Genomic DNA, 22,454 nt, shown 5'->3' on the forward strand with positions numbered 1-22,454 from the left:
CATGGTACCTGCAGCCCCACTCACAGTCCTATACAGAAAAAGAGGTAAATTATGTGAGAATGGCAGTGAAGAATACAATGCTAGCTGGAGGATTGCTTCATATACATGTAAAAAATGATAATTGGCATAGGGACGGTAGAGCTGAAGTTTTTTTAAAATGCTCATGCTTCATAGCCTATCTAGTATTGTACTTATTTAATAGGCATTTATTGCCAAATAAATTCACTTTAACACAGATGGTAATGATTGATTGTTCATTTTCCCAGCTAAGAAATCAACATCTTATCCTATACCTGCTGAAAATCTCCGCAGTTTTAGGACTCTCCTCACATGACAGGCCTAGTTTTATCCTCTCAGTAATCTCCACCCCACTGAAGTCAGTCTGTTGATGAGGGAAAAGTCAGGACCTATACAGCTTAAATTCTTACAGGCAGTTATGTGTTCATAAGGAAGAACTAGGAAGGAACCCAAAGTTGAATTGTAACTCAGTAAGAATCTTCAAGAAGTGTTTCTTACACTGCATAATGCTTTTACTTTTTGCAGAAAGCTCTCAACACACATTCCAGCTAAGTTATTTACAACACCTCTAACCACTTTTTTCTTCATTCCTTCTCTTTTATTCTGTATAGAAGGTCAGCTTAAACTTTACACACCACTTCAGCCCACAGACTGTAATGTAAATTGATCTTAAGTGGCACATAGGTTTTGTCCTGGCCCTCTGGACTTAAAGGAATTTCTCCATTCAAGATCAGGGCTTGTTTTCTGTGAATGGAACAAGAGCTAGGGAGACTTTGTGGCAGTAAAGGAGACATGTTTATTCACCTCTTTTTAGAAAAGATATGACAACTGACAATAGAAATAGACATCCAGGTAACTTTACTGTAAGTAGAGTTATGTTTCTGGGCTCAAAGGTGGAAGCTGTTTACTTAGAACAAGAAACATTCATTATAAGAAGTAGACTGCAAAAAGTACCAGAAAAGAACTGTAAATTGCAGAAAAAAAATAGTTATTCACCATAGTCAGGTAAGTATAATTATTATTAGGTAAGGACAGATCCATTTCATAGAAAAAGACTAAAAATGAACTTGTTGAGCACTAATGAAATTAGGGATTATGATTGCCCTTAGTGAATATATCCAAAGCACAAAAATTGGGATGAACAGTTATTTTAGCTGAAGGAAAGATGAGAAAGAAACAGCATGAAGTGTCTATCAGTGACTTCCGATGACTTAAAACTGTTTTAGCATTCACCATATGCTTCCTTTTGATACTGGGTTATGGCCCAAGTGATCATGAAACTAATAAGAAGCATACCATGAGAATGTGAATTCACCTAGTGTGTACACCTATAGAGGCGCATTGTCTTCACAAGCATGTTTTTAGCTGAGCTCCTGGCTCAGAAGAGCTCTGGTGTAAGTAGGAGCTTTCTTGTTGTTTAAATTGGGCCCAGTTTTCCATTTGCAATGCCCAGAAGTAACCTGCTTGTTCAATTCTTCCAATTAAGAGAAATTCAGCTTTGCATTAAGCCAGAAGCTGAAGAAAACAGCATTTAATTTTATCTTTGGAAATCAGAAAATAATGTTACTTGCTTTTAAACTTGTCATATGAAGCGGTTAGAAATTCGTTTATATCAGAATGTGTAACCATCTCCTTCAATGTGAGAAATTTACAAAATACTTTTTTTTTCATCCATATGAATAAAGAGTGGGAAGAGGGAGATAGTGGGTACATATTTTCACAAGTCCCAGCACCTGCCAACTGTCTGAGACAAACTGAGGTAAAAGAGGGGCGAAGGTGGTAGGTTGAAGAAAGCTATGGAGAGAATAGTGAGGATTATAGCTACTGTGATTCTGGGCTATTTGTATAGTTGTGACAGGAAATTAATATGTGAGTCTTGTATTGGGTATTCAGTCTGACACACAGTGATATCCTCTTCTTTATATAACGGGGTAATATTTTTAACACAACTACTGTCAAAAAAAGGAGGCTTTAATGCCGCTGAAAACCAGCAGTGACTGTAGAAGCAGAAGAGGAATGTAGCAAACACCTTCCCATGTAATGACGACTCAGCTGCATAATGCTTTTTCATCTGGTGTCCTAAGCAACATGGAAAAAGTTAACTGCAAAAGTAATACTTGTTTTCTTCTATAAAGGGCATAGTGTACCAAATGAAATTTTCATTGGCTGCCTGAAAACTTACAAAAATGTTTTGTTTTTCTAATCAGTGAGGTAATGCAGAGCCCAGAGATTTATATAGATTCAAAAAGCAGAAAAATACTTCAAAGTCCATTAATCTCAGTGGTAACATTTCTTCACAGGAAATTTCTAGGTGCATGTTTCTGGAAGTGAAGATATTTCACTAGGGAAGCATCAATATATTAATGCTCTGATCTTCTGCTCTTAGCTTCTGCTGTTGGCATCTGCCAGATGCAAAATACAAGGCACAATAGATAGCTGATGTGACCCAGAGTAATCATCACATTATAACTGCAGTGTGATAGCAGGTAATAGAACTTCAGTAATTTATACAAGGATCTCTATGCAACAAATTATTATCATTAAGGAAGAAAATCGCTAATGTGTAAGGCAGATTTTCTTATCTACAGGATCAGTTCTATTTTTTCAGATCTAGTGGAAAGACATTTCACACATATTCAGTAAAGTACAACACAATGCGTAGGCCTAGCTGTGAAATCTGGCCATTGTATATGGAACTAAATATTAGTCTTAAAAGACAGAACTTTCATCTGTTCACAGCCAGCCAGCACAACATTAAAGAAACAGCATTCTTACAAAAACTGAGACTATTTATACAGATTACCAGAAATAAAACATCGATATACAGAAAACAAACAATTTAAAAGGAATGAAAGGTCATAATGAGCATTTAAAAGGAATGGAATGAGAAGATGGTGTCTACTTTTTATGCTTGCATTAGTTTTTTTCAAATGCTGCAGGCAATAATGTATGAAATTGTACTTTATACTGAATGTCATCTTGGACTTTGGTGTGAACCCTTAAGAGGAAAAGTTAGCCTTCTTCTGAGCTATTTATCATCTTAAGCTTTTTGAATGCTCCATGTTCTACAGAAAAATACCTATGGTTCCATACATCGATGAGAAATGCATGTTAAAGAGGATCTCAAAATAAAATTCTGACAGAATTCCCTGAAAACACGGTGGGTTATAGGAGAAAATGAATGTTTTCCTTCAACTGTGATTCGATGTTATATTGTGTAACACAACCAGCATGTCCTGGTCATATGAAGCTTTTGTTAATCTGTAGTAAGATTTCTTCTGATCTGAACAGAAATCTGCCTGCTGTGACAGATTGAGGATTATCTACTGAATTCCACTTCCATTTAATTCCCTTAGATTATTTTTCAAGAGAGAGAAAAAGAGATAGAAGGAGCAATAATGAGAAAAAGAAAAAATAAGAATAATTAGTAGTAATAAGATAATGCTAGAAAGCACTACTAAACTAATCAATATATTGTTAAATATATTATTAAGTGATAATGCACTTCTGGGACCTACTGATCCAAGTAGATGTTTGATAGAGCTGGAGGAAGTGTGTCACCAAACCAGAATGAATTATAATGGTCAGATATAAAGACATCAGTCATCTCTTGGCCATTTCATGTGCATCCTATGAAAGGGCGATATAGGATGAACTCTGCTTTTCCCCTCCAAAGACACAAAAGACTTCACACTGTAGATTAACACTAAAGAGGTTTGAATCAGATGTACAGCAGAGACTGATGCAGGAAAGGAGAACAGTTCATCAAGGCATCTGCAGCCATCTTTCCCATTCTGCTATCCTAAACAACATATCTGGTTTCTGCTCTTATAGGCCTAAGAGCCATTATTCCAAAATTTAGGCATTCAAACTGCCTCTGTGTGCAGAAAAGTAATCATCTAATCCCCCAAACCCCAACAGTATAATTCTATATGCTGATGTGGCAATAGCCAATATTTTCAAAACAATTGCAAAACATTTCCCAGACAGATACCACACCAAAGATAGACAAGCACACAAATGTCCGTGAATGAAGAATGCCACCAAATAATTGATATATAATTAAAATTACAGTCTGCTTGACCTTCTACAGATGAATCACTGATATCTCTTTGAGTTACCTAGTACAGAGAGTAAGGACTTTATCTGTGAGCCCAGAAAGGCTTTACAGTTACTGTGAATAGGAGGCAGAACTGGAAGAGATAAAGAAGTGAATTATTAAGGCTAGAATTATACAGCATTTTTAACATAGTGACAAGAAGCCTACTATTACTTAAAGAAAACCAGCGCAGGGAGTCAGAAAGTTGAGTTCTCATGATCAAATTAAAAAAGAAGACAAATACAGAGCAACCTTTTGCAAGAATTGAAGATAGCCTGTATATATGTTTTGGAAGGTAGAGGCCAGGGAAATGCCACGCTCAAATAAGAAGACAAGTGCGAAAGCTGGTAGTAACTCTCAGTTATGCAAGTAAAAGGAGAGAGAAGGGAAGTAAGTCCCTTACTACAATAAGTAACATTGGTTGGAGGAGTGGTCATGCAGTAAGATGGCTTGGAAATAAGAGGTGTTTGATCCATTTAATAATATCTACACTGCCAAGAGCTGTCTTAGTAGCTGAACTTGGAGACTGAAAAGATGCCTTTTGGCTTCCACGTGCAGAACAGAAATGGCGCGTTTTGATCCTATAGTCTTTGAGGGCTGTGAAGCCAAATATGTTTGAGTATTATAATTCTGTTTTGTAACACAGTAAAGCAATCATTATTTTCTTGGAAGGTAAGAATTTGGAAGAGGATGAGATTACTAGTGGTAAAATACTTAGAGGACATTGGAATACAATCACAAATATTGCTGCTCTTTTACTGGACCAAAATAACTACCTAGAATCAAAGACTGCATTGTATTGAATAAACATATCGGATATTTGTAAGCTCTTTGAGGCAATGACAATCAATATTACATTAATAATAGCTCTTTTCATTTCATTTCTCTGGTTTCTAAAGGAAATGTTAAAAAACCTCACTAAGCTGACTTAAAGACTTAAAGCATGCACTTAAAATGACTTAAAGCCTTAATAAAGCTCAAATGCAGCATATAAGATTTAAGTCACCACAAATGTTTAAGGCCAAATTCTTGACTCCCAAGCCCAGTACAGCCAATGAGGCTCTGGACACATATTTAAGAGGTAATGGTGAGCAACATGAAAATATTCTTCTCTGCCATGGGTTATTGTGATACAGATCCACAACTCTGCCTTCTTGATGTTAACAGGTTGTAAAACTAAGATACCTTTATTCTGCCCAGGTGGGGACACTTGTTTCTTTCCTCTCACAACATGCCACCACTTCTTATAGAGAGAGTTCATTTCTCAGAAATTAAATTGAGCAATTCCAAAATATTTGTTATTAATATCCAACCACTTTGAAATATTTTTATACTCACCTATTACATTTTAACCACTTAATATCCAGTCACTTTTGTTCTGGGTATACTTCATAATAAGGATTATTTATATAATGAGTTACAGAATTTACTAGTCAGTCCTCTAGGGATTATATGTGTGAAAATAAACTCTATATAGACTTTATTTTAAAAGGCAATAGAAACAATTTTAGCCTTACAGATTTCAAAGAGTGGATTTTATTTTAAGCTCTGCAATAAAATTAATCTTTGGCCAGAAACCAAGAATTTTAGCTCGCATGGTAACTTTGAAAAATTCTGAGTATGTGAAGGCTTTTAGAGAGTATTAGAGTAGAAAACTGTGTGAGACTTTAATTATACGATTTGTTAAGGAAGAAAAACAAAAAAGAGGAAACATACTATATCTGTAAAGTCAGCTCTTCTGTTACGGTCCCCAAAGCACTATGTCTTTTAAGCTCCCTATAGTAGATAAGCAGCAGAGGTGATTAAATTCAGTGCAATATATATTCAGAGTAAAAAAATGAGAAACATTTGTTTTCTGAAATTGTTATCTGCACATGCAATGTTCTGAGCGCCTCAGTGAAAGGATTTAATGAAAAAAAAAAAAAAGAAAACCAGAAGCTTAATAGTCTAAATATGTCCAATCATAAATAGTACATTTTAGTTTACCTGCAAGAATTCCAAACAGCATATAATGAATGTATTCCTTTACCAGAGACTTGTCTGCAATGACACCTTGGGAACCTGGAGGAGGAACTAAACTGGGGTTCAATTCTGCAAGGTTTTAAGCATTCAAGTCTTCACCTAGGAAAGCACTTTCACTCATGTTTAAATGTTTAGCAACATGGTTTTCTCCACCAGGGTCAGAATACTGGGCAGTTGGCAGTATGAAAAGCATAATCTTGGAAAATTTGACAGATATAATCTAAAAGGGTGAACAATGTCAGCAAGTGTATTCCAGTTATGTCCTGTCTTCTAAATTATTTCACTCATAATGTCTCCTGGAAAATTGTAGGGCTTGGAATAGCACCTGTTCTTTAGTTAACATACTATTTTGATTTGAGATGTGTTTGGCAGATTCCCCAGGGACTGAGGAGGATAAAGTTTTGCTTCAGTGGTTTCTTCTCATCAATACTCTGCCAGTTATTCTGCATAAGTCTGTATCTCATAAAAAACTGTTAGAATTGTGGAAAGGGAAACTGAAGATTAATTTATTCACGTGGGAGACGTGCTATGATTAGCAAAACATCTACATCCTTCCTGAGCTTCTGCTCATGTTCCATTAATTTCAGGGGTTTACCCTCTTTCCAAGTCTTGAGGTCTCCAGCCTCACCTGGTGGTCCCATCTGGCATCTGCCCAAGTGATTAAAAGACTCTTCCTGTTTTTAAACATTTCTTGATTATGCACTTTGAATAAGATCCACAAAAGACCAATAAAATCTCTAAAGCATCGTGGTGCCTTCTCTGTACACATAGAAAATGGGGTCTGAAACCATCTGTATTTTGCCAATTAGTTTATTCTTAGTTACCATGATGCCTTGTGTGACCACCTTTGAGAATTTCATGGATCTTGCTTCAGTTCTCACAGACAGTACAATCCCCATAAATGACACCACATGTAGCTGGTGCTCACATCTCTTGAAGGGAGACACCACAGCTGGGAGTGGACTAGTTCAAGATAACCAAGTAATGTCAGATGGTAGCAGCTGCCTATCACTGCTTGGTTTTTTATCAATTCACCTTAAAAACTTTTATGACATGGTGGATGATCTATAGAGGTCCAAGAAGGGGCCAAGGAAACCTGCTGGGAAACTGGACATTTTGGCCTGAACATATGGATGTTTTGGGTTACATCCGAAGCAGTCTCTGCAGCACATTTAGTGTATCCTTTGATTTAGCCACAGTACAGAGCTGCAGTGAAAATGCAGAGGAAAAAAAAATCCTCTTACATAACCTTTCAAACCGAAGGAAATATTTTCACCTCTGTATGTCTTTCTGTACTTTGTATCATTCTCTGTAATATCTTTTGCACTCTGTATTATGCCATTGCTAAACATATTTTGAAACTCTACTTACATGAGTCTACATCCCCTAGACCTTAATGTGGTTTCTGCCCTCCAGGAATTTCAGAAATAAATCAGTAATTGTTGTACCTTATAAACTTTGTTCCCAATGTGGCTTTTCAAAATAATATTTTTTGAATATATTTATGGCTACATCTACTGCTATTTCTGACCCTTGCAGCCAGTTCCACACATTAATCAAACCCACTCTTAGCTTCTGCAAGTACTTGGTTATGGTTCTGATTCCTGCCATCCTTCTCTATACTTGAATACCATCTACTTATAAGTTTCTAGTAGCATTCTCTTTAAATGTTTTTTGCCTTTTACAGAGACAAACTGCTCTGATCATAATCAGAACAATGACAATTCATACAATAACATTCTACTATATTGATGAGAGATATTAAAAAGAGGTATGCCAAAATATTTCTGGAGGAAAAAGAAAGTCTGGGAGATACGGGTTTACATGTGTGTGAAATAGAAATTGCTCTTGTTTTCCTGGTGTTTTGACTAGCTTTAATAGTCACATTTAAATATAAGGGATGATAGATAGATAGGCTTTGCAGTGATCGTTGTGTCTAGCCCACTCAAATGTGAAAAAATTTCAGAGCTAGATAGAATTTACATGTTATGTGCCTTACATTTTACTTGTTGGAGACCAACGGAAAGGCCAAAATGAGAGAAATAAAACACAGAGTGAACCCATACACAGTTTCTTCTCCTTAAAATAAAGTTACAGAATCATCATGTTATTCATTACTTAGTAACATTAACCATTTTTCAGAGAAAGGTTTTTAAGTTCTTGCATAAAAAGCTGAATATACTTAGTAGTGAGATTTTCTTTGTGTCGATATCCAAAGTACGTGGTTTACATATTTTCCTGTACCCCAGCATTTCTATTTGAAATTGCATTCCAAAACATTTGTCACAGTGGGACACAAATAGGAAAGGAAGATGTAGCAGCTTTGCATCAATATTTACCTTGGAAGGAATATTTGTGAATTGTAGCATGTAGCCCTGCAAGACAACATTGCCATTGCTAATGACAGGCATAATCTTTGTACCCAGCTTGCAAGGCCTCAGGACAGAAGCTTGTCAGACCTGCTGGGTCTGGACTTTTCTTGACCTGCCCACAGCTTTGTTTTCTTTGGTTTAGCTGCCACACCAATTTCTCTAATTGCCCTGGCATCTACGGCTAATTTGTTTGACCTTTTGTATGGTACAACCATCATTATATATAGGCAATAGTAACAAGCTGTGACTCTGTGAATAATGAATTATTTACATAGTTATGTAGTGCAGAGAAATACAAGCCTAGGATGACAGCAGAGGTGCTAGCAATCCTTAACCAGAAGCTAGGGTGTTCATATGCCCCACAGAATTAAGGAGCTCCTGGCATAAAGCCACCTCAACAGTACCAACCACCAAAGGATTCAACACCAAAACCAGCACAGGACATTTTAACAAAATAAATCAATTCCATAGGGGAAATTCAGGCACACTTGTTGACAATTTTCCCACTCAACTGACACAGAGACATTAGTTTGCCACTTACATTCTTACTGTATCACACATCTACCCTCTTATCAGAACTAAATTCCACATCCACCCCTGCACAGTCTGTTTCATGAGCATGAGTGCAAACAGTGTCTTGCATGACACAAGCTGGTTTATGTGGGAACACATGGGTTACTATTGGTTACCATGCATTAAAAATGAAGTTAAATCAGGAGCATTGTTTAAAAAACAAAAACAAACAAAAAAAACCCACATACACACACCAGTTTCATTTTCACCATCTACTTACAGTCATTTTTTGAATGAGCTAGCTTCACAATGAGTTGATTAAAGACAGGCGTATCAAGCAACTATTTTCTGTTCATTCAGCTTTTTCTTCAGGACACATTTCTATCTAATAAGCATTTCAGTAACAACAGTTCTATGATCTGAAAGAAGCAAGAACTAAGAATATACTCAGAACAAAACTATATTGGTTTTATTTTTGATTGGCTCCCCAATCATTCAGGGTTTATCTGACCCACTTGGTTTACCAAAGATATGGGCTATAACGTTGCTGGTAGGTGTGATGGAACTGTGATTCCCAGCAATACAGTGCCATTTCCTACAGCATGGTTAGTTGTTGCTGCTTCCTCCATAATGAGATGGTCTACTGTCATCCCTGGTCTTCACCAAACACAAATAATAAGGTACATTTATGTGCCTATTTATGTTGTAAAAATGATTTACAGCAGAGATTTACATGCAAAGACTATGTAAGTTGGCTTATCACAGCAAGTAGGACACTAGCCCAATGTTCCTGACTCCCAGTCACTGGGAACACCACATTCCAGTGCTTTGTTGTGTGCTGGACACAAAAGATGAGAATGAAAACATTCCCTGAGAGATTTAATTTGAATGAGAATTTATATTCTGTTTAACTTGAATTTTAAAGCTCACATCTGTAGACAAAATAAAAGTATTCTAAATCTCAAAAAGCACTCAGGAGAATTACTCAATAAGAAAAACTGCTGGCATTTCTAGCACCTCACATTTGATTCAAACATTGACAGAGAGTGATATAAAGATGGCTGCATCATGAATGATTGATTCCAAAAGAGGCTTCCTTCTGGGTGGAATTATCATGCTGACAAAATATAGAAAAAAGTTGTGCAAGTATTCTGAAAAGCCATGAATACGAGTACCTCAGAGGGTATTGCAGTATTACAGAACAAGATTCTTCTTTTTAAAATCTAACTGAGCAATAGTATTGGGGTTTTTGAGTTAGTGTTTAAACAGACAGCTGGAGGGTATCCCTGTTTTCCTAAACTTACGCACAGAGAACAGAATTAAGATTTTGCTCCTGTTGTTAATTTATTGCGAGATTTTAGAGCTTTTTTTTTTTTTTTCCTAAAAGCAACGTACCTTGTTAGGGAAGAGAAACGACAAAAATTAGTAACAGATGACAGTTACATACAATAAAAGCCACAGAAAAATAAGAGAGCTCACTCTAAAACAGACCTAGTAGTATCACATTTCAGCAATGGCCATTAACTCCTCTTGAGCTCTCTCAGTTATAGTGGAAATCTGCTGTGTAATAGCAACAGACAAAACTGGCCCAAGTGCCTTAGTGTTCACATACAGAAATGCATAGAAAAGTTTTAAAAGAAATGCAAAATAGAAGGGGATGGGAGGGCAGAGAAGTGGAGAGGAGAGGAAGGTAAACCAAAAAATAAACCTTCTGAGGTTCACTTAATTCTGAGGTTACACTTTTTACAATTAGATACAACTAGAGAACTTGAAATAAAGTCGATCAACTCAATCTAGCCCTATGATGGAGAAAAGTATCTGAACCTATTTCTCTCTTTTCTGTCTGTTTCTATCTAAAGTTTTCCTTTGCTTGCCACTAAAATGGGTAGACATAACTGCACTAAAAAGAGATACATGAGCAGATTATATAACCTCTAGTAAACAAAATGTTAGAAAACATATTTGTAAAATATTTCAGATCAAAAAAAAATTTAAAATAACGATCTTAAATTATGGAGCTTATTGAATCATCTGATCACATCTTACACTCCTCCAGAGTTCTCATAAGTAAAGATGCTGCACTTCAAGCTCAGGCTGTTCAAAGAGTGGTTCATTCTATAATTATCTTTCTTGTTCCATACTGGCTATACAAGTTGGTTTAATTCCACTACGTTTTGGTATCCTCCCTGGGTGCACCATATATCTCCTCTCCCTGCCCACAAGTTTTATACTGTGATGTAATTCAGTTTTTCTCGATTACATCGGTCAGTTTTGATAGATCTGAAGGTGGAAATCCTTTATTAACTTGTTTAACCACTGTGCCTCACCCTTCTGCTGGAGAAACTGATTCTAGACTGGGTGCTACATTTCTGGTTCTTTGCCAGGGCTGCCAACTTGGGCCCCTGTTTCTGGTAATTTTGGTGACAAATGGCCATGAGTCCATTTTGTTCATACTAAGAAATATTTTAAAAAGGAAATAATCCTCATACTCCTTCACCATTTGAATCTAATCAATTGTGCAACACAAAAACTGCACTGCAATTTTTCAGTACAGTGAACTAGAAAATTTACTAAATACTACAAACCAGAAGTTTTATTCGTAACACTCCTGTTAAATACATTCCAAAGGGCTTTTTAAAAAAAAAAAAAACTATTTTCAAGCTTAGAGGAAGGAAACAAAACTTAAACAAAGTTAATATTTATATTATCAAACTTCCTGTGTAAACACTTGCCGTAGCCACATTCAGCTGAATCTGCAAATATGGAAAATAGATGTCATAACTGTAACTACTGTAACTAACAAGGGCTAAAATTCATTATGTGATAAGGTGCAGTAGCTAATGTGAGTGCACATCTTAGGGAGGATGCAGAATTACTGTAAGATGAACCAGTCTGCTATGACTGACAGTTTTATAGTGACTAATACAAAACCATCATTACCGTGTCATATTTTTTAAGTCTCTGAAAAGGTTTAAGAATTGGACTGCTATACGCGAAATGGCTGACAAGGACCACTGAGGATACTGTCAGCTGCTGAATGGCTAGAAGGTGGTTGTAAAACCCACAGTATGATACTGTGGTGTATTGGTGCTGTGCTGCCAGGTATCAACTCATTCAGTGGAGAACAGCGTAAATGTTCACAGGAATCTGGCTGGCCTTCTAATCTCAATGTAGACATAGTTTTCAGAAATGGCTGTTTGATGGCTTGCAATCCAGAGCCCCCATGTACCGCAAAGATGACTGAAAAGTCATCTGCTGGGAGCACTCCTCTGTGCTACTCGAGTGATTTCTGGGTCTTGAATACCCATTTTGAGACTTGTGTGTTCAGTCCCTACCTAATCTTAGTGTTTCAGCTGGAGCGATTTATTTATGACAATGGCAGTATTATTATTTTTTTTCTGGTACAGTTCAGTACCTCTGTGACTCAAGAATGACAGAAAAACTCAGCGTTGTTTTGTTTTTAAGCAGTGATCGTTTCATGACAAGTTTTAAAATACTTTACATGATTTGAATAGTTCATGGAATGATAACTGTAGCAGTAGCCTAGGAAATAAGTTACCTTCTACAGGTGGCCTACCTAAAATCCAACCCACCCAAACCATTAAATAGAAACACAAATTCTTTTATTTTTCCCTGTGAACTTCCTTAGCCAGCAAACTACCAGAACTGCAGTCTGACCAGCATCAGAGCTCTAGGTGGAGGGAGCAGGACAACAAGACACTTTTACTGTGATTTCTTAACCCAAATCTCCCAACACAGTCTCCACTTCCTCTTATGGAACTCTTGATAACAGACTGTATCTCCTCTTTTCCTCTCTAAGCAAAGCATTATTCTGAGTTTCCGTCTTTGATGTGGGGATTAACTTGGGATGAGCTTAATCTTCACATTACATGATTTGCAAACCTGAGAAAAGTGAACGTTTTGTATTGTGATGAACACTTAGCAGTAAAACAGGAAATCGGTATCATTGTTATGGTAAAGATAGGAGCACAGTCCTGGGCACAGCCTTAGGATTTAAAGAATACAAGCGAACAGAAAAGAAGTGTAAACAGGGAGACAGAAATCAGCATACACCTTTGTGAAAACATTTTCTATTTCGCTTGGGATAGCTTTACTTAAAAGTATAATTGGCAGTCAACAAAAGAGAATATAGATACAGCTAGATTTCCACAGACACTGTAATCTCCTGCAAATACACTATTCTTTACATACTCCTATCTCGCATCTATGTACAGCATCTCTGCAACCACACTGGGAACTTGGTATTTGTCCTTCCCTCACTTTGATCATATTAGCATCATGAACAATGTATGAACCTATAGATTAGGGCATTTTTTTATGCACATCAGAGAATCGATTTAGTTTTACTATTCATTAAGTTAAATAGTGCTGTTAGGTAAAATAGCAAGCCTTAGTCCAGTCCTTCACTGAGAGGCAGAAAACATTGATGCTTTAAGTGGAAGACTTGCTATATTGTTGAGTAGTTTATTAAATCTTTGCTGTATGCCCCGTAGCTTCTACAGCTTACTTGGTATAAGAGATGAAATTGGTCAGATTTTTTTTTTAAATAAACTTAAGTTTTTAGTTAGAGTTTAACCAGTTGTTGGTTTTTCAGTACTGCTCCAGGTCTTCCTCTTTAGGCACTTTGTGGCTACTCTGATTCTGCTTGCAAACAGCAATGCAACAGCAGGCCGATTCCAGCAGGGATAATTGACTCTTGTGTGAAGTTTCTTAACAGAACACTTGGAAACAGTTAAAATTAATTTTCTATATTTAGAAAAGTAAAAGGACAGAGCCACAGCAGGTACAAATGGACATATTTTGTGTCACAGTGTCATTACCCTTCTACTACTCACAAGTTGTGTTCTTATGGATTTGGAAACTGAAACTAGGTAGAGCAGTCCTGCGCACGTGTTGCAACGGCATTAACGTCAGAAGTGGGAATGCCTCAAACAGTGAGATTTTGTATCAGTGTCTGAAAGATTAACTTTAAAAAAATTATACTGTAATCTGCAAATAGATAGATAGGTGTTAGAGCAGTGATTATGCCACTGTACTCGGCACTGGTGGGGCCGCACCTAGAATCCTGTGTTCAGTTTTGGGTCCCTCATCATAAGAAAGACATTGAGGTACTAGAGAGAGTGCAGAGAAGGGTGATGAGGCTGGTGAGGGGCCAGGAGCACAAGTCTGATGAGAAGCAGTTACGGACACTGAGGCTGTTTAGCCTGGAGAACGGGAGGTTGAGGGGAGACCTTATTGCTGCCTACAGCTACCTGAAAGGAGGTTGTAGCATGGAGAGGGTTTCTCTCTTCTCCCAAGTAGCAAGTAATATGACAAGATGAAATGGCCTCAAGTTGCACCAGGGGAGGTTTAGATTAGATATTAGGAAAAAATTCTTCATGGAGGGGCTGTCAGGCACTGGAACAGGCTGCCCAGGGCAGTGGTGAAGTCGCCATCCCTGGAGGGATTTAAAAGGCATTTAGACAAGGGTCTTCAGGACATGGTTTAGTGCCGGAGTTAGGTTAGGTTATGGTTGGACTCGATGATCCTGAGGGTCTCTTCCAACCAGAACGATTCTATGATTCTTTGCATACCTGTGTTACTAGATTTGAAAACTTCTATCAGTCATAAAGATCAAAATAGATTTCAATATGCATTTGAGTATAATCTGGGCTTTATTGAATTTGTTCTGGACATGAAAAACACTTGCAAAATTTAGGCCATATAATCAGAAGGACTGATCTGAAAGTCTTAAGGAGATGAAAAGGGCTTTGTCATTATAACTTTCATTAATATTAATGGCATTGCACAGCTAAAGCCCTGCTTATGTGGACAGCGATGCACCTCTGATTGTTTGGCTGGTACACAGCTTTATACAGACAGGCATTTAGACCACTGGATACCCATGCTAACTTAAGATCCACTTGGAATTCAGATACAAGCTGGAATTCAGTGGTCTTTTTTCCCCAGTTATATTGACAGTGTTCCTTATCCTCTCTTTTGCACTAATCCCATAAAGCATTTGTTGTTTTGGGAATCTGGTGCGCCAAAATGGCTTGAAATAGCTATTTCTTTCCCACAAATAATTTCCAAGAGAAAATGGAAGTTTTAGTGACTGTGGGCTGCTGTTCAGTAAGGTTGTTCTAGATTCGAGACAAGTCCTAGATAAACATACTTTTGCATCTTGCACTGTCCAGTACACCAGAGTCTACTGACTGGCTTTCTCATCACATTAGTATCCAAGAACATGTTGCCTTTCCAAAAGAATGTATTTGATTTACTTTTTCTTTTCCATTCAGAAAACCATTCTTTTTGGAAGATGGATGTTTAAATTGGTTATAAAACAGGAGTATGGCTTTTTATACACACATAAAGTTAGTTTTTTTCATTCACTTTGCACAGACTGAAAACATATAATCTAGTGCCTTCTGTGTGCAACTACTTTATTTAGATGTATTTCCTTTCCTCCAGGAGAGACAACCTTGCTTCAGTTACGCTCCTTTGAATTACAATTAGATCTTTGAACTCCAGACAGCTGAATAAACAAATTTCCCCCACCAATGCAATTATCCTGGCCTGTTTGTCAGTATCAGCAGAATACTATGTAGCACATTGCCAATTAAAACCCTGCTTCTGATTGCCAGTAAAACTACAGATTCAGGCCTGTGTAGCCAGAGGGAGAAGACTGAGTTGCCTATTCTTGATCTGGGGAAGCTCCCAAATGCAAATTGCTGGCACAGAGTGGATTAGGTGGTGCCTGGTGTACTCAGTGCGTGTGATGAAGGTGCAGATTAACTTAGCTTCACTAGCAACTTCCAAGCTCAATCCAATGCAATTCAGGACTGGCTCTCTTGGGCATGCTATGCACTCCTGGTTGTCACAGCCCTACGCACTGTCTCAGGCTGCTCCAAATCTCACTATACCTTCAGCACCTCCTGGGAAGCAGACTCTCATACAGAGACAGGTGTGCTGTGGCTCTTTCCTGTTGGGTTATGCCCATGGGAAATGAAAAAGCTAAAGCCTCTTGCATAGTTAAGTTGTATTTGTGTAGTTGGTTTTCAGCTCCCAAATGCCCAACGTGAGAAAGCCTTCAGGCCATCCAGTCTGGGTGAGTATGAGCAGATGCAGGAGGAGAGCGCTGCAGGGAGGAGTGGGCAAGAGCTCAGCTGAGCAAAGATTCTGTGAAGGGAATGGCTCTCTGAGACTCTGGGACTAGTCATCCCTTCACCGGCGCACCCCGACCACGGTCAGCTGTGTCTGCTCTCGATCTTGTGTGCCAAGCTGAGTTCCAGCCCTCATGAGAATCTACTTCTCTGTGCTCTTTCCCACTTCCGCACAGATTCTGGATGAAACTGGAAAATAATTAAATTCTCTGCTTTTGACCCATTTGTATCCAAACTCCACCCACTGGCTTAAGATATTTGTAGTATCATTAAGATTTTTCATATCAAGCAGTGTCCAAACTTTGTCACAGAAGCAGGTCAGGAAAGAAGGGCACTTGCACATTATGCAAAAAACTTACAGTTGCCTAACACCATTCAGTTGATTACGACTGACATTGTGAAATGAAAATATCTGATGATGTCATATTCTAAAGTAGTTTCTATGTTCTCCTCTAGAATTGGAGGCACAGATTTAAAACAAAACATCCATTAAGGCCAGTCTACACACTTCTGATTCCTGGCTTGGCCCTTTTACTGCACTAAGCAGGTTGAATTATACTAGATCTGCTGTCATACTGCTCAGCAGTAGACAGACTCTTAATCCTCTCTGGGTTCTGGCTAGCAAAAGTGAAAACAAAAACCACTGGCAAAAATTAGTGCTGAAGTTTCCAAATGCACAATAAGCTCAAGTTCATCAGAGTGGAGGAAAAGCTGTGTTTGAATGAATCTAATCATTGGTCTTGTCAGGAATGAGTTGCATCAAATTGTTCTCTCAAAGAGAAGTATGCAACAACATTGTGTACATACCGAGTGATATTTTGGTGGAGAGTTGCATAAGCTAAGTGACAATTAGATTTGTTTTATAACGTGTCCCACCTGAGTCAGTGAGAGAAAAACAGGCATGCCAAAGGTGATAAGCACCGATGTTCCTTCGAATAGACAGAATATGATCTCAACTGTACTAAAAGTAAATGTTGCTAAAGTGAATTGTAACCTCAGCTGTTACGTGACTTCTTTACTGTGAGTCTCCTCCTATAAAGCAAGCAAATTTTCAGTGTTTTGTACAGTGCTATTAAAACCTGAGTTATTTATGTACTGTTTCCAAAGAGGACATTTCATATTTTTCAAGGTTTTCCATTTCTTCATTTTTATTTCTTTAACAGCTCCACCCAAAAGGGAGATGATGATTATGAAGATTACACTTCAAATAAAACTTGGGTTTTGACTCCCAAAGTCCATGAGAGTGATGTCACTCTTATTTTAAATGGCTTGCTGGAAGGATATGACAACAAGTTAAGACCTGACATAGGAGGTATGTTGGTTTTCTTTTCAGATCACTTTTGATTAAGTGATGAAGAGAAAAAATTTCATGTCATGTTATGCTACACAGGAAGCAGAATCCATTCAAACTAGTTATAAAAACAAAATACAATATAATAAAACATGAGTGCCACAAAAAATAGTCATGGTTCTGGAAGCTGACATGAATTAAGATTGCCAAATCTATGCCATGATACCTAAAAAGACTTGTGTGAGTTACTAAATCAGACTGCTTGTAATGATGCACCTGCAAAGGAAGTTTGGAATTTTTGGGGAATGAAAAAAACAAGTTTTTCTCTTCTCTGTATATCTAAGTGAAGGTGCTAGAAAAAACACAAGCAATATTTTCATAAGGAATGCCAAAATGAAGATAACACAGCCTGATCCTTGATTGACACAGAGCCTCTAACAGCAGCAGGCCTGCACTGACTGATGCAGCACAGCGGGGCGAGAAGTGACTGGGGAACGGGGCACAGAGGCTCACAAATGATAACTGCAGCCAAGCAAGGCCAACCTCCCTAGACTTTCCCCACAGCCAACACGAGCACATAGACCCAAGGCTGGTCTTATTTGACTGAATCACCTTTCGCAGGAATATTCCTCTCCACTGATTTGAGGGAGCTTGAAGAGATAAATCTCCCTGCGATGCTGCAAATCAGTTTGTGAAGGCCCCAGGTGTGCACCGAGCAGGCAGACAACACCTCTGTAGGAGAGGATACAGCAGTAACAAGATTATAGAAAAATACAAAGAGAATTCAGGGATGAGGCAGGCAGAGGAAAGCAGAGAGCAACAAAGTTAATGAAGGAAGCTGTTTCTAACAAGTTTATAGAGCCTGGTAAATGAAGGATTTTTTTTACAGTGATGGATAACACAAGTGTTTAACCTTCTATATATGCATATAGTGTAAATTAGCAGAGGAATTTGTCTTATTCTCCCAAATCAAGACTTTAGAGAACAGAAAGGATTTAAGCATTCACAAAAGTTCTGGGGAAAAAAAAATAAATTATGTTTTAGTCAAGATGTATAAGAATAAAAAAGCTACAATAAAGTAATTTCAATATAAATTAATCCTGGTTTAGAGCCTCGAGTATTATTTTTGCTTTGGGCTCATGAAATTGTTACTTACCTACAGCAATCTCTGCAGGTAACAGCAGTCATGTTGCATTTGGCATTATAATGTAAAATGAGTCACACAAGACATCATAAGAATTCAAGTTTGCTTTCGTTGATAGTGTTTTGTCAGAAGTGTTGCTGTGACCTGACACAAAATATACATACTGTCAGTCAAATGTGACTGTTCTGAGGTAGCAACACTGGTTTCAGTGTTTGTTCTCAGAGGATTCACTCTGACAGAATAAACAATGTAAGAATTTGTCTCAAAGCGTCTCCAACTAATTGCAAACTGAAGTCATCACTGCAAATTAGTATTTATTATATATGCACATTTAAATGTGAGGCAACCATAAGGATACAAGAGAGGTACTATAATAATAATTTGCTTGTGTTTGACTTTCATGTAGCTGATTCTGACGTTCACTCATGTTTCTGATTCTTGTTTCTCTTACAGTAAAACCAACAGTCATTCACACCGACATGTATGTCAATAGCATTGGGCCTGTGAACGCTATCAATATGGTAAGTAAATGATTGCCAGTTTTCCTACTATGTTCAGTTTGTTACCAATCTCTCATCAGTTCTGATATTAAGAAGCTTCTCTTAGTTTTAATATTGTGCTATCTATTATTGAAAAATATTACAATTATTATTATTATTACTATTATTATTATTATTATGGATGTGAGGACTATATGAGCTATGAATCTCTACAGTACAGGGAAACTGAGCTCTATGCAGAAAAATATGTTGGTTGGACTAGGTGATCTCCAGAGGTCCTTTCCAACCCTAACCATTCTGTGATTCTGTAACAGTTTTAACATATCCTCACACTTCAACATGCTCAAATTTCAAGTATTTTGTGACAGTTTAACTCTTGTAAAACTGAGCTTCCAGATTGCTACAAAATAAGGAAAACCATTCACCAGTGATATTACCATTCTTGCCACCAAGAGATAAAAAGTGTCTATATCCTCTCTTCACTCTCTTTTCCAAGTTTCCTACAGAAAAATTTACTTATATCTTCATATAGGTGAGGGAAAGCATTCTAGCCTTAGCATGATGTCTACTTTATTCTTGTATTTTTCATGTGGAGAAAGAAATCTCAGATTGCTCTTTTCCATTCTATAATTCCCTTTGCAGCTTGCTGCCCAGTAGTGCCAGGGAAAGTGAGACTTCAGCACTTCTGCTACTAACTGGGGGGCAGAATCAACAGGCGATTAAGGCAGCCAAGTCAGCTCAGATTTTTGCTCTCCAAGACACAAAGGAACAAGCAATTGTTGTCTGAGCTGATCAAGTGTCGGTTGAGGTGTGGAGGCACAGAATTAGAAAGGTGCATATACCACTCACTTGCACCTTAGTTTCAATTGTCAGTGGGAAAATAACAGAATAAATTGGTTTTAAACAATAACCTTTGTTAAACCAGGCCCTCAAAAACTGACAAAAATTGGTTTTACCAGTTTCTAGCATCATCTTCTATAGCTCACATTTTTAAAATATTAGTTTAAGAAAAACATATCAGGAGTTAATTGAAATGCTGAGTGCTCTGTTTTCATCAGTATTTCTGGTTAACACAACAGGAATATACAATTGATATATTTTTCGCCCAAACGTGGTATGACAGACGTCTGAAGTTCAACAGCACTATAAAAGTGCTCAGATTAAACAGCAACATGGTTGGGAAGATCTGGATACCAGACACTTTTTTCCGAAATTCCAAGAAAGCTGATGCTCATTGGATAACAACTCCTAATAGGATGCTCAGGATCTGGAATGACGGCAGAGTCTTGTACACATTGAGGTATTTATACCTAACTTTAATTTCAATTTCTCTAAGGAAAGACAAAGAAAAATGTCCTGTGAATTTTGGTCATTTGGCATTAACCCAAAGGAAAAACCATTGTTTTTTCCTATTTATGCATACAACCCTGAAAACAGGAAATATTTTGAAGAAATTACTTGCATGCATTTTTTTTATATTGTCAGAGTGAAGAGTTTTATTTCTTCCTATAAATTGTACTGTCTTACTCCACAATAGTAACATTCCTATACTAAAATGAATATAAGCCTTGCTATAGTAATTCATCTTCATTTGCAGGTACGTTTTATAGTTTGCCACTGGCTTGGTCCATATTGCCTGTTACCTTTTTATTCGGCTAAACTGATGAATGTGAAATATCCTTGAACTAAGTGCACAGTATAAAAGGAGGTATTACATATATCAAAGGTCCCTTATTCTGAATTGATTACAACTTAGCTTGATGAACTCCACCCTGCAAAAGCATTTCATTCCTCATATATCTTGTGAAAATAAAGATTATCATTTCAGCCTTAGTCATTTGAGTTTTAATCCAAAACCTACAGATATGCCTCTAAAATTTTCATGAATCTGAACTTGGTATGCTAATTTCCAGATGTCTCAGTCACACGTATAGCTTTTCTTCTGAGACAGATTACCTTTTCAATGATTCAGTTATGAACATGCCTATATGTAAGTATAACATATGCAATATGTAACAACTCAAATGTCACACTTCAAATGACCCTAAGATACTTCCAAAATGTGAAAAATTCTATTTTTTTTTCACTTTTTCTTATGTGTTATAATATTCAGTTCTATGTAAAATGTGGAGGGTGTTTCAAAAAGTTGGACCCAATTTGAAATCATTGTATCTCTGCAACAACAAACTGCTTGAGAGTGAAACTCTTACAGTCCATACAGCAGGTGCAGGGAATATAGAACATTTGTGAAAAGTTTACTAAAACTTGATAACTCATTAAACTGTAAATTTTTATGTAATTGTCACGTTAGGTCCATCTTTTTGAAACACCCTGTAGATAAAGACAGCATTTATTCAAGAGAATTTATAATGTGAAGTGAGAATACAGAATCAAAGTATTTGGATATAAGACCATTTGAATTTTGGACTGCCTTTTTTTTTTTTTCAAAGTGTTATTTCAGCTTTTGTTTAACTGGGTGCCAAAAATCAAGTTTTGAAGAAAAGTACACTCATTATAATTTTAATGAACAGATCTGAAGGTTTGGTTATGACAACCTTTTAATGTTGCAACTGTCTGAATCACAAAAAGGAGTTTTATTTCATGATTATTTTACATTCATGGCACATTGCATCGCCAGAGGAGATAAGAGAATGATCAGAATTGAAATACAGTGCAAATCAAAGTCAGTCTGATAAAGAAGATACTAAGTCCACTTTTGAAATGTTAAAATTGGACTTAGCTACACTACTGTCTCTTCGGCTTTCATTACCTTTCTCTTCAAACCCCTCAGTTTCTTTCATCACACAAAGACAGAATTGATAGAACTTAGAAAGGGTTATTGGGTATTAACGTATACTTAGTTGTTTTAGTGAGTCACAGCAAGTACCAGTAAAGATTCTGCCTGGATTAGCGCAGAAGCAAAATGCAATAGTACAATATCATCACAGATCCGGGATTCTGCCCTGAAGAGAACAGGTGGTCCAGAAAAGCTGGTTGATTTTCTCAGTCACCTCCCCCCTTGCTCAAGAACAGTCCATCCTGCCCAGCAGGAAATGGAGCCAAGTTAGCAGGCAGCCTGCACGGATCAACACAAATCTGACAAAATTCACATGCAAAAAGAAAATGTACTAGAGGTGGAACCAGGGACAGGTGACCTAGGAGGAATACAGAGAGCACTCAGAGACAGGGTTACAAAAGCCAAAGTTCATCTGGAGTTGAATCTGACCAAGGACATGAAAACAAGAAGGATTTTCTGCACATACGTTCTCAGCAAAAGGAAGCCTAGAGAAAATGTGGGCACACTGCTTAACAGGAATGGGGACCTTGTCCCA

The 22,454-nt window shown here is 37.4% G+C and overlaps 1 protein-coding gene and 1 long non-coding RNA gene across 6 annotated transcripts in view; one reads left to right on the forward strand and one right to left on the reverse strand.

Annotated features, from left to right (window-relative positions):
- The window catches only part of LOC139829115 (uncharacterized), a 401,519-nt gene that overhangs the window by 177,534 nt on the left and 201,531 nt on the right, over positions 1-22,454 (reverse strand). The window lies entirely within an intron of this gene.
- Positions 1-22,454, forward strand: part of GABRG2 (gamma-aminobutyric acid type A receptor subunit gamma2) — a 67,239-nt gene that overhangs the window by 5,779 nt on the left and 39,006 nt on the right. For all 5 annotated transcript variants that reach the window (XM_071814794.1, XM_071814795.1, XM_065849215.2 and 2 more), the window contains exons 2-4: positions 17,351-17,499; positions 19,076-19,143; positions 20,202-20,422. In XM_071814794.1, the coding sequence (XP_071670895.1) occupies positions 17,351-17,499; positions 19,076-19,143; positions 20,202-20,422 (438 nt within the window). The remainder of the gene's footprint in view (positions 1-17,350; positions 17,500-19,075; positions 19,144-20,201; positions 20,423-22,454) is intronic.

This window comes from Patagioenas fasciata, chromosome 14 (assembly GCF_037038585.1).
Source record: "Patagioenas fasciata isolate bPatFas1 chromosome 14, bPatFas1.hap1, whole genome shotgun sequence".
NCBI lineage: Eukaryota > Metazoa > Chordata > Aves > Columbiformes > Columbidae > Patagioenas > Patagioenas fasciata.